Source organism: Carica papaya, chromosome 5, assembly GCF_054855325.1.
Source record: "Carica papaya isolate Zhongbai chromosome 5, ASM5485532v1, whole genome shotgun sequence".
Classification (NCBI taxonomy): Eukaryota; Viridiplantae; Streptophyta; class Magnoliopsida; order Brassicales; family Caricaceae; genus Carica; species Carica papaya.
The window spans coordinates 41,032,827-41,048,730 of record NC_142313.1 but is presented as its reverse complement, the minus strand read 5'-3'; the positions used below and the strand labels follow the sequence as shown (position 1 = coordinate 41,048,730).

The 15,904-nt window shown below is 33.1% G+C and overlaps 3 protein-coding genes across 5 annotated transcripts in view; 2 read left to right on the top strand and 1 right to left on the bottom strand.

Annotated features, from left to right (window-relative positions):
• Positions 1-999, bottom strand: part of LOC110814990 (auxin-induced protein AUX22-like) — a 3,031-nt gene extending 2,032 nt beyond the window's left edge. The window contains exons 1-2 of the mRNA XM_088221015.1: positions 512-999; positions 1-67 (exon numbers count right to left, since the gene is read on the bottom strand). The exon at positions 1-67 is cut by the window's left edge and continues 30 nt beyond it. Coding sequence (XP_088077141.1) covers positions 1-67; positions 512-854 — 410 coding nt within the window. The 5' untranslated portion in view covers positions 855-999. The remainder of the gene's footprint in view (positions 68-511) is intronic.
• Positions 1,000-4,191: 3,192 nt separating this feature from the next.
• LOC148266102 (E3 ubiquitin-protein ligase At1g63170-like) lies at positions 4,192-9,574 on the top strand. 3 transcript variants are annotated; one of them, XM_088221013.1, is made up of 5 exons: positions 4,192-4,375; positions 5,074-5,977; positions 7,644-7,769; positions 7,855-8,143; positions 8,501-9,574. In XM_088221013.1, exons 2-5 carry the CDS (start codon positions 5,328-5,330, stop codon positions 8,687-8,689), a joined length of 1,254 nt encoding a protein of 417 aa, XP_088077139.1. In that variant the 5' UTR covers positions 4,192-4,375; positions 5,074-5,327; the 3' UTR covers positions 8,690-9,574. The 3 variants fall into 3 exon arrangements, with proteins under 3 accessions (XP_088077139.1, XP_088077140.1, XP_088077138.1); XM_088221014.1 differs by having other exon boundaries at positions 5,070-5,977; XM_088221012.1 differs by having other exon boundaries at positions 5,058-5,977.
• A 2,235-nt stretch (positions 9,575-11,809) lies between these two features.
• LOC110814998 (E3 ubiquitin-protein ligase At1g63170) lies at positions 11,810-15,753 on the top strand. Its single transcript, XM_022042620.2, has 5 exons — positions 11,810-11,966; positions 12,695-13,589; positions 14,237-14,362; positions 14,439-14,727; positions 15,132-15,753. The coding sequence occupies exons 2-5, from the start codon at positions 12,922-12,924 to the stop codon at positions 15,318-15,320; spliced, it is 1,272 nt and encodes a 423-aa protein (XP_021898312.1). The 5' UTR covers positions 11,810-11,966; positions 12,695-12,921; the 3' UTR covers positions 15,321-15,753.
• Positions 15,754-15,904: the final 151 nt, after the last annotated feature.

Below are 15,904 nucleotides of genomic sequence, written 5' to 3'. Positions count from 1 at the left end.
TCTCCGTCTTTATCTTCATAAATGGGAACGTATTCACAGATCTCTCCATCCTTCCTCAACCCTCCTCCTAAAAGAACACACCAAAATTAAATTAATTAAACTTAGTTAACTTAATAAATTGTATTTATTATATTCAATGTTTTACTTTTCTAATTACATACTTAGAAAGCCCAAACTTACTTTTCCTTAACCCTAATTCTTTTTTGCAACCATTAATTGCTTTTTTCAAAACAAAAATCATGAAGTTTGATTTTCGAAAAATGGGGCAGTATATTATATATATATATATAATAAACCAATAATTTACTCACCCACAAAAGATATATAATTTTTTTTTCGAATAATTACAAATATTGTTTCCAATAATTTTGCATGCAGCCAGACATTTTAATTAATTACACACATATGTATATATATAATGGGTTTAATTAATCATTAACTATAATGAACTCAGTTATAAGATATTAGTCAGAGAAAAATTAATTAACTAAGGTTACAATTTCATACGTACCTATGGCGCCAAAACAATCGAACAACTTCTCCAACGCGACGGCAAGATCATGGTAACCTTCATGTAAACCCAAGTCAATCTTCCGAAGAAACGGCGCTCCGTCCATGCTAACTTTCACGTACATTTTGGAGGAATCGGCGCCGGAGTCTTTGCCGTTAAAGCTGTTCTTTTTCCTGTAAGTACACACCGGCGGCCACCCAACCACTTGACTCTTCGTGTTTCTGCTGGGATTTTTCCGGTCATCGGAGATCTCCGAGAACGCCCTTTTCTTCTCGTTCTTGTCCGTGATGCCTCCTCCAGGGAGACCCAGCCTTAGCTCCGTGATCTCCAGTTCTTTCGCCATCTTCAGGTAATAAGCAGCTAGGGTTTCTGCAACAAACAAATTTCCTAAAGCGACTTCCTTTTAAACTTTTCTGGGTGTTTTTTTCTTGTATCTAGTTTTGATAAGTATATGTGATTCAGGGTGTTGGGTAATTGTTAATAGGTAGTTTTCTTATATATATATATATATAAGTATATTATATACTTTTATAATATAGATATAGAGGAAGGGGGAAGACATAGTGGGAGCAGTGACAGGTCAAGTAAAGCAAACGGTCGGTCACATGAGAGGCAAAAGTGGGGGCTTTATGCTCCCTGATTACTCTTACTAAAACCTGGCACTATAAGTTTGATACCGGACAGATCCGACGGCCGATGTTTCTTTATTTCGATTTGGTGAGATTTCATTCTGGCCGTCTGACTTGGTGACTTTGGGGAACATCCCACGTGATCTGCCTCTCCTTCAGGTTTTGAATTGATATGCATAACAGGGTACCATTACTTCTACTATTACCATGCCATGTCCATCATGATCATGCATGTCATATCGTTCATCATATGGTTTCAAGCATGCATGCATGTAATGTGTTACATATAATAATGATTTAATACATTTTATTAGTTAGATACTCTTTTAAAATATATTATATGATTCTTTTTATAGTTTAAGTTACAAATTATTTATAATTATAGTCATGAGTTTGTTCCATAATTCGGATCTGAAAGAGAGAGAGAAAAAAATTATGAAAAAATTCGGCGAGATTGAAGGAGAAAATTTCTTGTGATTTCAATATTTTATTTACTAAAATCAAATTTATTTATAGATTATAATTGCACATATATCCTATAAGCGCGCTTTGGAGATTGCAATAACATGTGAGATTAGTAAATAATACGAGCAAATGTATCTTTCGCTCATCTTTTCTATTTCAATCAATTATCGAAACCCTAACCCTACATTCGAATTTGTTATAATAGAAATGGTGTAGTTACTCTCATAGAAATTTTACCCTTTTATCCGTGTATATTATTTTTCTATCTTCCCTATTATATCCTTAGTTCTTTACAATTATAAATAAAAATCAAATAGTAGAAATTAAGTAGGCCAAGGTCAAATTTTGCAGTGAGTCAACTTATGACAATATGGAAGCCTGGGTCCATCTGACTGAGTCCATAACCGCGTTGAGAATAGCTGTCCAAATTCTAACTGTTAAACGCCAGCAAGTGTGGTGCCTACCTAGTTAATATTTCAACAGATATATAATTTAAAAATATTATATATATATATATATAATACTTTTAAATTATTTTAATTTTTTTCCTTTCCTATTTTTTGTTTTACTTATTTTTACTCAAAAGAGCAAGCAATATACTATAATTTAATTTTTAAATTTTTAATATTTATTATAATTTATTTAAATTACTTTGATTGATTGGGGAGTGAATAATTACCATTATATATTAAAAATAAATCAAGATATATATATTATTCCGATCTGCATATATTCTTTTTCAAAATTCAATAAGTAGCTATTTGCAACCAGAGAAAGTGGATGATCCCACATTACGTCAACATGATTTTCAAAATAAATATGCATGCGCGACCATTTTACACATTTAGGATCTTCCACATCTACTATATATACTCCACAATCCATTTCTATACATATATATATACACACACACACACACATATATATATATACTGGTGGGAGCCAAATGCTAGCTCTGTATAAAAATAACTCTCACATAATATATATATATCTATATGTATATGGGGGTGAATAACAACTCTTAACATGTAGACTTACAAGTGTGTGTATAATTTGCTCAAGCCTTAAAAAAAAGAATGTACCTAAAATCATTATTTTCTTATTATATTTACATATAGTATAATAAGAAATTAAAAGTAATGTATACATGTATATATATATATATATATATGTATTATTTTGGTAAGAATTGGTTTGTATTAGTTGGGAGATGTTTCTCGCCAACCGAGCATGTGTTTCCCGAGTGATGGACATGCATCCGGCGGGGCCCACACCACTCCGATCACACCCAACAAAACCCCGCGTGTTCTCTTTCCTTTCCCAAATCATTTAATCATCTGCGTGTTTAATCAAATCCTCAAAACGTTCCGTTTAATTATTATTTTAAAATATTCGAGGTGTGAGTATCTATGTATGTATATACAGTGTACCCACTATATATATATATATATATATATTTTAATATAATCAAATCAAAATTAATTTTTACCGATTATCTCATTGAAATTAGCATCTCGTACTCATTTATAATCATACAAATATTGAATCAATATCCCAAGATTCATACATGAACATAAAAGATTTGATTGTTGATTAATTAGAAAATATATACACATTAATTATATATGAATACATAACCTAATATCGAACATACATTATTATATAAATAAAAAAAGAAATACCAACCATCAATATATTAAATACTCAATAATGTGAAATATAATTAACCCATGAAGGCCCAAATGTTTGGCCCATTGTCCTTCCACTTAGGCCCATCCACAATCACTTTGGAATTTGGGAAGGATTTGACTCGCGGCAAACGGTGCGTTTAATGAAATATAATTTATAATGATAATAACTTATTACGTGATTGATATTAAATATTGAAATTAAATTACGTTATACTGCTTTGTATATTGGATCTATTTTAAAATTATATAAATGTGCATATTATTATATAATAAATTGATAAAATTTTATATAATCTTTTGTATATAATACCGATATGCAATACATGACATAATACATATTATATACACATTTTTTGTCGGACAATGATTATCACATTATTATATGTTCACGTTTTATACTACGAACCAAACGTACCATTAAAGTTTTTATTATTACTTTTTAATATTTTAAGTTTTTAATGATTTTAATTATCATTTATGTAAAATACCTTTTAATTATAATAATTAACATGTCCATGCTACCCCAACCTTTACATATACATATTTTGATATAAGAGAAACTAGATTATTAATTGAAGGATTAATTAGGACAAAATTAAAATAGTTGGGGACCCGATTGAACAAAAAAATAATTATTGGGGGCTTAATTAAATAATTTGGAAAAGTGAGTGGTCGATTTAAGCTTTTGTTAAATTGGTTTACCGAAAATTAAAATAATAATTAATAATAAAAAAACAGAATTACGGGTTTATAAATACTACATTTAATAAACGACGCTGAACCGTCGGATCAACTTTTGAGGACGGCCCACTCTCTCTATTTTTCAATCAGACGGTCCATAATACAAGAGAAACGTCTCCTAGTTGAGTTATCAGGACTTTTTAATTTTTAATTTTTCAAAAGAAAATCTCCCTTCCTTCTCGCTTTCTCTGTTTTGCGCGTGCAACGGAGCACAAAGCCTGACGCTATATTTCTTGATAGAATTTTAGAAAAGAAAAATAAAGCGAGGGTTGAAGCTTCCTCTGGAGCACCTCGCTTATCTGCAAGATTTTACGCATCACCTGTTTTGTCCAAATCTGGTACTGTTTCATTCTTGTTTTCTACATGTATTGATTCTTAATTATTCTTGTGTAGGGTTTTCTTTCTACATATGAATTTGTCTGATTTTCTTCCTTATATTTGTTTTGGATAATCGGATTGATTTGGATGAGCTTAAGAGAAATAGGTTTTAATTTGGAGGATACGTATTGTTCTAGTAGTATTCTCATTTGTGGGTTTTTCTTGTAAGCCCGAGTTAGTTGTTAGGTAGAATAAATTTTGATAGATATTTTTCATGTAAGATTGGCGAGTCTTATGCTAGTTTATTGTTCTTGTATGAACATACTGGTAATGGGTTTGCCTTTCAAATTGTTGCTAGGAATGGAATATATTTAGCGCATTCATGAATACCCCTTTTTGCAGATTTTTTTATTCTTCAGGTTTTATCTTTTTTTTTTTTTCTCTCTATGAGAAATATAGTGCAATTGTATGTGAATTCTTAGCCCAGATTTTTCTACTCAACCAATCTGGTCGAGATTCACTGTCACTCTCTTGTTATCTAAAAAAAATTTAAGATGTATTTCTTTCATTTCTTTGTTGATCTTGCCAATAATTTTTAATTAAGATTAGATGCATTTTTGGGAGTCACATATGGCGTATTGATTAGCTGAGCTTTGACCATTATTGCCTTGATGTAATCATGCTTTCTGAATATTGATCCAGTTATGCGTATAGCCAGGACCACAATCGGCTATGGTTATGGGAAAAAAATTCTGTTTCACATTTGCGGCAGCTTATAGCTTGCATGTGGAACAGAAGAATAATCTCCCAATAATATTGTAAATTTTATGGTGCCAAGAGTGGCAAGGTGCTTGGAACAGCATATTGAACATATCAGACAAGTACTGGATTAGCACACCAAGGAAATCTGCATAAGTTGGTGAAACTTTTGAAGAGTCTATGCTCTGGTCCCCATTTGGTCTGTGGACTTAGATGGATGTTTCTTTTCTTGGACCAAATAGTGCACAAGCTGACCAATACTTCTTGTTAATGGAGCAAGCCCAAAGCCATAATGATCGTGACCACATTATTGTCATAACAAGAAATGATGATTCTTCATCAACTTCATCTAGCGATGAGCAGCATCCTGGGGTGGACTTATCTCAACTCGAAGACAGTGAATCAAGCAGCCGAAGAACCTCCCCTCGTCTACCTCCATCTTCCTCAAATAGACTAAGCTCTAGGAATGCTGCATTCACAAGGAGAGGTGATGGATATGGTCGTCGTCGTAGGAGCCCTTTGAATTCTGGACTCTGGATTTCTGTTGAATTACTTGTTACTGTGGGTCAGATTGTAGCCTCAATTGTTGTTCTGTCACTATCAAGAGATGAAAATCCACAAGCCCCTCTCTTTACATGGATTGTGGGTTATGCTTCTGGTTGTGTTGCAACTCTTCCCCTTCTTTATTGGCGTTTCCGTAACCGCAACCAGGGTACAGAAGAGTCCATACAGTCGCATGGTTCTTCTCAAATCAGTTTTCCAGAGTCTACACCTTATACAGCTATCTCAGTTACTCAAACTCCAGATGAGGAAAATCATCACGCAACGAGGAGCAATCAACTTAGAGGAACCCCAAGTACGAGGTAAAGTTTTGTTGCTTTGTTCATTTAATATCTCTTAATCTTTCTGTTCTTTCACTCTCTTCTTTTATCCAATGTGCATGAGTAACATTTTTCCCTCAGAGGGAACATTGTGTTTATCTTCAAGGGGACAAATGATTAGTTTTTAGTTAGTGGTGATATCATGGCAATGCTGTCGGTTTAAATTGCAGTTGATTGATGTTAGGTGGTTTATGTTGACTTAGAATATGTAGGGAAAAAAGGTTTCACGAAGTAGAGTGCGTATTTTGTTGAAATTGTTCTTGATTCCATTTCAGGATTAAGGTTCTCATGAACAAGCATAAGATTCTGTAGAGAAGCTGAAAGTGTTCAGTGTATCTTGTTTAGGGGACTGATATTTGCACTATATTTTGTTATGGAGGAGGATGAAAATCCATAAACATGCAGAAATGGAGCTGCGAAGTAAAGCTGGAAACATCAGTTCCCTTCATTTATGGAAAAAATTGGGGAGGAAAAAGTGGTTTGGATGAACCATATCAAGACTTGATTTTTTAGAGGGTCTTGTTGGTCCTATGCTGGGGCTTGCATGTTTACTGATGGAGTTGCCTGAATGAATGATTGAAATAGAAGTCAAACGATCTCAGTTGTATCTACAATTAACTTCCCAGATAATTTATCTTTTTGCATTTTACTTTTTAAAATCATTGATACTGATAAAGGAATTTATTAAAAATAAAATGGAGATATGTACTGATTGTGAGTTGGGATAAAGGTGTTATCTTTTGCTATCCCGTTTACAGTGGAGGTTGGGAACAGGGATTAAACCCTGGTAGAGAACCTCATCCATAGTCTTGATAGGGAGAAGAGAAGCAACCAACTGTGCTGGTGCTCAAGATCGAGCTAGGATAAGTAGGTAGATTAATTTAGGTGGATCAGCTCGATACCACCAAGTGAATTAGGCAACAAGATGTCCTTTGCATTTTGTTCATACTTATTCTATTTTAAATTCTTATAACTTAGTTATTTGATATATAATAGTTAATCAAAATTTGATACATAATTGAATGAACTTTGCTCATATCTTTAATTCCATAATCATGGATTTGTATTCCCAACTGGGCAAAAAAAAAATAATAAAAACATTAAAAATGAATTGGACATGAAATTATCTAGAATTAGAATACTATTTCAATCAAAATTCTGTTTTATTTATATTGTATTCCTATTCTTATGCCATGAATTGGAATTTAAAACAAACTTGACGTAAGAACTTCCCCCAGCCCTTCAAATGGATAAAAAGGCCTTCTCTTTTTAAGTTCTGTCAAGTGATGATTTATTGAATACTTGGGTCTTTATCATTGTGTCTTTCCTATTTCCCGGGATTTGTTCAGGTTTTCTTTTTTTCCCTAATACTTGTTAGATATATGAGCGGTAAGCCAATAAGTTGCGATTAGAATAAATTTTCAACATGGACAAGGATATTGTCTGATTTGTTGAAAATATGTTTAGTGAGGAATATTCTGATGCGTCAAAACTATAAAAGCAATGGCAAGATGAGTATGCCGGTAACAATATTTTAATTGGTGTCCATATTGATATTTTCTCGGAAGAAAAAGAAACTTTAGTATAATTTCGTATGCAATTTGTAGATGGTGTGTTGCTGACTAGAATGTTGGTTTCTAATTTGCAGACTCAATGGATTAGTGGACCATTTCAAGATGGCACTTGATTGTTTCTTTGCAGTATGGTTTGTTGTGGGCAATGTGTGGATTTTTGGAGGTCACTCTTCTCCCTCTGATGCCCCTAAATTGTACAGGTATAGACGAACGTAGTTTGGAGGTTTTTTCCGTGGAATTTTACCTTGTTCAAATATCTAATTTCTTTTTCTGTTTTCCTTGTAGGCTGTGTATAGTATTCCTTACATTTAGCTGTATTGGATATGCCATGCCATTTATACTCTGTGCTACAATCTGCTGCTGCTTGCCTTGCATAATTTCTGTCCTGGGCTTTCGGGAAGATTTTTCTCAAACCAGAGGGGCAACCATTGAATCTATTAATGCATTGCCGATCTACAAGTTTAAGTCAAAGAAAAATGGTGATATTAATGATCAAGACATTACAAGGGAGGGTGAAGGTGGGATCCTGGCTGCAGGAACTGAAAAGGAACGCTGGGTTTCAGGAGAAGATGCTGTAAGTTTTTTGTGGACTATGATCTTGTATTTCTATGAGAAACCAATTAGCTTGGATTTAATTGAGACCAGGTATCAGAATCATGAACTGGGTGGCTAATTTTTTGTTTTGGTCCTACAAGGAAAGATTGGCAGTGACAAAAATTTTGGATAATTACTTTATAGGACAAAAATGTCTTAGGTGCCTTCGGCTGAATTTTCCTCATTAAAATTACTGGCCAAATTCACATATCAATTAGCACTGTGATACTTGAAATGCTGCATATACTTGAAGAAAATAGTAGGACCTCAATTTTATTTTTGGCTATGGCTTAAACTAACTCTCTACCACCCCAACCCCCCTCTTGATTGGGTGCAGATTTGCTGTATTTGCTTGGCAAAATATGCAGACGACGATGAGGTAAAGGAGCTAACCTGCTCCCACGTCTTCCATGTGGAGTGTATAGATAAGTGGTTAAAAATCAATGCATCATGTCCCCTTTGTAAGGGTGAGGTTGGTGAGGTTAGTAGGGCTTCATCATTAGCCAGAGGCTCCAACCAGAGCTGAAGTGAGAAGACAAATCATGATACTGCTCAAAATCATTATGGCAATGCCTAAAGTACTAATCCTGAACACCATCAAATGCTTGGGGTAGTTACAGGAATGCAAGGCCTTAGGGAGGTATGTTTTCTCATTTGGCAGAAAACCACGTGTAAGGGGGTCTGGTTCCAGCCTTAGCTGAAGAATACAGATTCATTCGGTATTTTGTAACAGTAAAAAATGAGATTACCTTGCTTAGAATGCCTCGCCAACTTGTGTTCTTAAATTGTTTATACAGCCCTTGGGAGATGATTGCAAATTTGTCCTGTCTTATTTTCTTCAACTCCTATAATTGTAACGACATAAAAAGCAGTGATTTGCTATACGCTACCTGTAATGTTATTGTGCTCATTTCTCGGATTGTTGCATTTGTAAACTGAAAGAAGCAACGGGAGAAGTGACGATGTAGACATGCTCTTATCGCCTGGTGCAGCAGAAAAGGGAACTCTGATTGATATAAATTCTAGTTGCCAATCAAAACAGGCCATCTTCCTCGAAACAACACCAGAGTTGTTGGTAGCTCCCATGAATTTGAAGATGAAGCAAGCAATGCCCAGCAGCAAAGGTGGCCATACAACTTTGAGATTCCAAAACTGGAGGTTTCGCAAGCAGCGACCGTTAATAATTGAAGAGGTTCTGGATTTAGTGCAATTAGGGAAGGGATGTTGTAGTAAGTGCAATAATGCTTGTTGTTTACGTTGTAAGATTGAATTTTGTTTTCTCTGTCATCACTAAGGAAGATGATTGGGTTCGATCTTCGTCATCCCGCCTTTGCTGTTGTCTGTTGTCTTACGACAAGCAATGGAAGTATTAACTATTTTAACCAAGGGATAACTAATTTATCCTTCCAAATCATGGGTGTTTTAAGGTTATATTTCGAAACCAATGAAGAATTATGCGTGATTCATAATTGGATTAATTTTGAGTTCAACCATAAAATGATAGAAAAAAAGTGACATTATATAGAATTTATGTTCTAAATTTTGTTAGAATTGATAAAATTTTAGTGTTTTTTAAGTTTTAGTCTCCTTCAAAATAATTTAGAAATACTTTAAAATTTAGATAATATTATTTTCTTTCTATTTTATTTGTTAGATGATTTTTTACTATTACTATTATTACTACTTTTTATTTGTTTTTAATATAAAATATAAAGTCACATATATATATATATATATATTTATCCGAATTAAAAAAAAATCAAAATCAAAATAGAATTTAGAAAGGAGTTCAGTCAATTAAAGAACTTGATTCAAACTTCAAATTCGTGAACATGCCCTTTATATTTCATGTACGTTAATATATGTAATATTATAAATACAATAATCTTTAAAATCTTGTATAAATACTATAATATGTAAATTAACATATTATATATTTGTTCAAGCTTATCAAACTTGATTTCGACCACTTTGAGCTCGAATTGAATCTGTAATTTTGAGTTTCTAATTTCTCCTCAGTTATTCTTCTATTTATTATTATTTTTTTACGTAAGTTAAATTTCTTATACTTAATATTTTTCTTTATCCTTTAAACATTTAATCAAAATAGAGGGCCAAAACCTTTAATTTTTTTTTTCAATAATTAGTTTCCATCTCTTTTTTTTTTTTTAAATATTGCTTCACGTTCAACATATTAATATCTTGTAATAATAAGATTTTTATTTTTATTTTTATTTTTTTTATTATAATTTTATATGCGAACGAAATAATAAACATCAGTAGAATAATATCATCAACATTTTTTATTTAAAAATTTAATTTTTTACTTTCGTTCTCGTTACTCCCCCTTTCCCTCCCTTTTTTTTTATTTAAAAATATAACCTAATATGAGAATTAACATCTTAGAATAAAGAATTATCACGGCTTGGAATGACTTTATGTTACTTCTCAAGCCATGCTTATTCCATCTAATCTTTTATTTTGTTTAATTTTATCTACCATTTGTTTCATAGAAAATGTTGGTCAAAGTTGATTGATTGGTTCTTATGATACTTAAAAATTATAAATTATGCTTTTTCTTAGGTTATGAGATATTTATACATCTATTAGAGTTTATATGCTTTGGATGTTATGGAATCAAGTTATAATTAAAAGACTTACTCTTAAAAAAAAAAAAAACATAATTCATTATTTTATAATATTTTATGTTTTATTCGATGAAGTTAATATTATTTTTTTTGTGATATAGTTTTATAAAAGAATTAAATTTTTATTAACTGAATATGAAAAATAAATCACCCTTCTAATAATTAAAGTTTCATCGCTGTTATCGTCTATAATAATTTCGCATTAACCATGCATGCAAATTATCAGAGGTTATTGTCTTCTTCTTTAATACGAATCATCTATAAAATTGTTTAACGAACTAACATTACAATTTTTAGTTTTTTCAGTTGTAACGTTTAAATAAATTTTTAATATAATTAAATTATTTAATCTGTAATTTAAGCAAACGGATAATTTATAATTTTTTTCTTCCATATTTTTTTGATATATTTATGGCCATAGAAAATTAAAACCTTGAAGAAAGTAAAAGAAGTATATGAAAATTAAAATATGTATAGTCAAAACAATATTTATTTTGAAAATGCCAAAAGAATTCTTTTTTCTAGAATCTAAGTTACCTTTAAAAATAACTTATTATGGAAGTAAGTTATATACCAATTTTTAGAATGTATAAAATTTATATATATATATATATATGTTATTATATAAGAAAATAAAAAACTGAATGGTTATGTTATTGATTAAAAATCTTTTAGAAATTAATTGAAAAATAATTTTTTGAAAAATCTTGAAACTATTAAAATTTAAAAAATATTAAACATCTTAGCAAAATAGATGTATAATTTTCTAAAATATTTTATATGTTTTTTTTTTTTAATTTAAAGAAAAGGAAAGAATTCGATTCAAAAGACTTACCCTGAAAATTACTGGAAGCAACACTCAATCTGAACCGTCAAATTTCATCGTCGACAATCGAACGGTTCACCAAACAAGAAAAGAGCAGGCCGGGTCCCTTTTTAGTCAACTCCGGCGGACTAAAATCTATTAAGTCTCTGTATTGTATTTTGTAAGAAATTCAGAACAAAAAAAAAAAAAAGCTGACTCTATATTTTTTCCCAAGAAAATTATACAAAATAATAAGAGAGCAAGCTTTGAGTTTGACGCTTTACTTGCAACCCGGCTTCCTTGCTTATCTGTTATTCTCTTCCGAATATCACCTGCTCTATTCAAATCTGGTACACACTTCTTTTCTTTTTTTGCTTTCTTTTATCTTCATTTATCTTTCGATTCTTCTGATCTTCTTTTTTTAGGGCTTCGTGTTCTATGTGACTCGTGAGATTTTCTTGCTTGAATTTGCTTTGACTCATAAGTGAGGATAACTTCTCAGAGTTTTCGTCGTTGAATTGGATTCGATGGGTTTAAGTATTAGTAAAATGTTATATTAGCTTTGCATTCGGGTCTATTTTGGTAGATACGCTATTTTATGGTATTCTGATTTGTGGGTTTTCCTTGTAAGCTTGAGTTAGCTGTTGGGTACAATGAATTTTGACAATTCTGTCTTATGTAATTGGTGGGTCGTTTTGGTTGCGTGTTCTTATGGACGATTCTAGTTCTGTATTGTTTTCTCACCAAGATTGTTGCTGGAAATTAAATACACTAACACATTCTTGAAGACATTAGCTTTCAAGTTTTGCATTTTAAATTTTTTCTACGACAAAATAAGTTTAATTTCTTTATAAATATTCTTATGAGTCTGTGTATTCTGCTTAAAGATTCTCATTAACATAATTGCTTCTCTCATATTATCTATTAATAATTTGCGTTTTGCTTTATAAATTTAGTTAATAAATATGATTATGTATTGTAGTCACCTTAATGTATATCATTTTCTCATCTTTTGAGTGGTTAATCTTGTTTATCTTCTTAGAATTGCCATTAAGTAATCATGCTTTCACTGATCTAGGTAAGCATATAGCAAGGACTCAAATTGGTTTTGATATTGGATTGGTGGCAGCTTGGTTGTTAATCAGAACAGCAAACACTTCACTTATTTTCTCGTGTCAAGTGTTTAGTTGGCATGACACATTGAAAGTATCAGACAGGGGAATTTGGGAAAGTGGAGCCGAGGTTGGAAACTTGTGTATCTTTGACCTATGCTTTGGTGCCTTCAAATTTGGTTGGTGGACTTAGATGGATGTTTCCTTTCTGGGACCAAATAGCGCCCAAGGTGACCTTTACCCCTTGCTAATGGAGCGAGCACAAAGCCCTCATGGTCACGAGCACATCATTGACATAACAAGAAACAACAATCCTTTACCAAGTTCATCTCATTATGAGCAGCATCCGGGGGTGGACTCACCTCAACATGAAGATAATGCAACAAGGAGCACAAGAACCTCCCCTCATCTACGTCCTTCATTGTCATCCAATAGACAAAATTCCAGAAATTCCACATTCACACGGAGAGGTGATGGGTATGTTCGTCGTCGTAGGAGTCCATTGAATTCTGGGCTTTGGATTTCAGTTGAGTTAGCTGTGACTTTGGGACAGATTATAGCCTCTATTGTGGTTCTATCACTCTCAAGAAATGAAAATCCACAAGCCCCTCTGTTTGCATGGGTTGTGGGTTATGCTTCTGGATGTGTTGCAACACTTCCGGTTTTATATTGGCGTTTTCGTAATCGCAACCAAAGAACAGAGCAAGAATCCTTACAGCAACGTGGAGGCTCTCCTCAAAGCAATGTTCCTGAATCTACATCTTACGCAGATGCCTCAGGTTCTCAAAATCGAGATGAGGAAAGTCGTCATGCTGCAATAACACGAAGAAACAGTCAAATTAGAGGAACCTTAATTACACGGTAGCAATTTGTTTGCTTTGCTTGTTAATATCTTATAATACTTTTCTTCTTTTCTCTTTTTTTTTTTTTATTTTTTTCTAATTTGCATCATTGTTTTTTTTCTCTTCAAGAGTATATTGCATCAATCCTCAAGAAAAGCAAATAATGCATCTTTGCAAAGCCAGAGCTCATGCTGGTGTTTAAATTTTCATTTTAATTCACAATCCTCTGAAGACACTTACTTTATTGCAACATTAATTTCAATTTTGTCAGTTCAACGTGTGTTAAATCTATATACATATATATTTTTTCTACAAGACATCTCAAATATAACTAACATTCCCATGGAGTAATGGTGGTAACTAGCAAGACTTCTGTCTACAGGGCTTTCAGGTTCGTATTAGTTTTTGCTAGTTGTCATACATGAAATTGAGTAACTTTTGAATAAGAGGAAAAAATGATCTTCATTTGAGAATTTGTTATGCGGAGGGTGTGTACTATTGTCCTCCACATCTTTGTAAACAATCAGCAAGATGAGTAAATAGCAGATAAATGCTTCAGTATCTACACATTGATGTCTTTACATGACATGGAAAAAGAGATTCTGTTTTTATACAATTTATAGATGATTCATTGATTAGAACAGCTGGTTAATTTCTGATTTGCAGACTCAATGGATTGGTGGACCATTTCAAGATGGCTCTTGATTGTTTCTTTGCGGTGTGGTTTGTTGTGGGCAATGTGTGGATTTTTGGAGGTCACTCTTCTCCCTCAGATGCTCCTAAACTGTACAGGTACGATTAAACAGTACTTGGGGTTTAATTCTTGTATTTCTACTTGTAGGCTCAACTGTCTTTGATGTCCTTGTAGGTTATGTATAGTGTTCCTTACTTTTAGCTGCATTGGGTATGCCATGCCATTTATACTCTGCACTACAATCTGCTGCTGCTTGCCTTGCATAATTTCTGTCCTGGGTTTTCGGGAGGATTTTTCTCAAACTAGAGGAGCCAGCATTGAATGCATTAATGCTCTGCCAATATACAAGTTCAGGTCAAAGAAAAATGGTAATATCGGTGATCAAGACAATTCAAGAGAATGTGAAGGTGGGATCCTGGGTGCAGGGACTGAAAAGGAACGATTGATTTCAGGAGAGGATGCTGTAAGTTTATACAGAATTCTGATTTCTATTTTATGGTAGGAACCAATTAGCTGGAATTTGATTTTAACTAGGTAGCAAAATCAAACTGGGTGGACAGTAAAAAAAATTCTCACACATAAAACTGGAAACTCCAGGTAGCGATGGCTGAATTTATCCTGTTTTATAATTCGTAAAACTCACGTCAGGAAGCACTAATCATTATGACTTTTGACAAATGACATGGTTTTAGATAATACCTGAAGTTCATGATTTACTGATTGATGCATCCAGACCGTTTTCATCAGTCACCCATATATAGTTTTTGTTTATCTAGTTACATTATTCTGTTTCAAGGTGAAGTGACACTAGGTTCCAAAGTTTTATTCGTGGGAATTGTTTGAAGTAATAAACTGTAATGGTTTCAGGTTTGCTGCATCTGTCTGGCCAAATACGAAGACAATGATGAACTAAGGGAGCTACCCTGCTCCCATGTCTTCCATGTGGAGTGTGTGGATAAATGGTTAAAAATCAACGCATCATGCCCGCTCTGTAAAAGTGAGGTCGGTGAGAGTGGTAACGTGACATCAGTAGGCAGAGATACCAGCCAGAACTGAAGCAATGGGAGATTGCCGAAGATCATGTTTGTATGCTCAGCCTGGGAAGCAATTGAACCTTGGGTAGGAGAATGCATAATCCTTGGTAAGTTAACAGATTCTCCAGAAGCAGAAAAGACTAACTCGGGAAGGTGGTTCTCTTGATGTATGCTGCAGCTCATACCCATCCATAACTTGTGGGGTGTAAAAGCAAGAGTATAGTTCCCAACCAGCTTTTTGGTTGAATTGTTTAATACAGCCTGTACCGGGAGAGAGAAATGGAGATCTGCCGCATGTTTATGGAAACTGTATAATAACTATATATATAAGGAAGGCAGTGCATTGTATTGAGATACACACATTACATTGGATGTGGATAGCTCATGTTCTTTTGCAGTTGTAAATTGAAAGCTACCACAATGAGTAAATAAGATTGGAAATGCTTGGTCTCTAACGTGAAGGAAATGAAGCCCTAGTAAATACTTCATCTCTCTCAAATTTCAGTAGGGCATCCATAGCCCAAACAAGTTACTGGAATTTGATTGCTGAACAAATGCTGGATTATAGGTAATTGTGGTCAAATTGATTACACCTCAACCTACAAA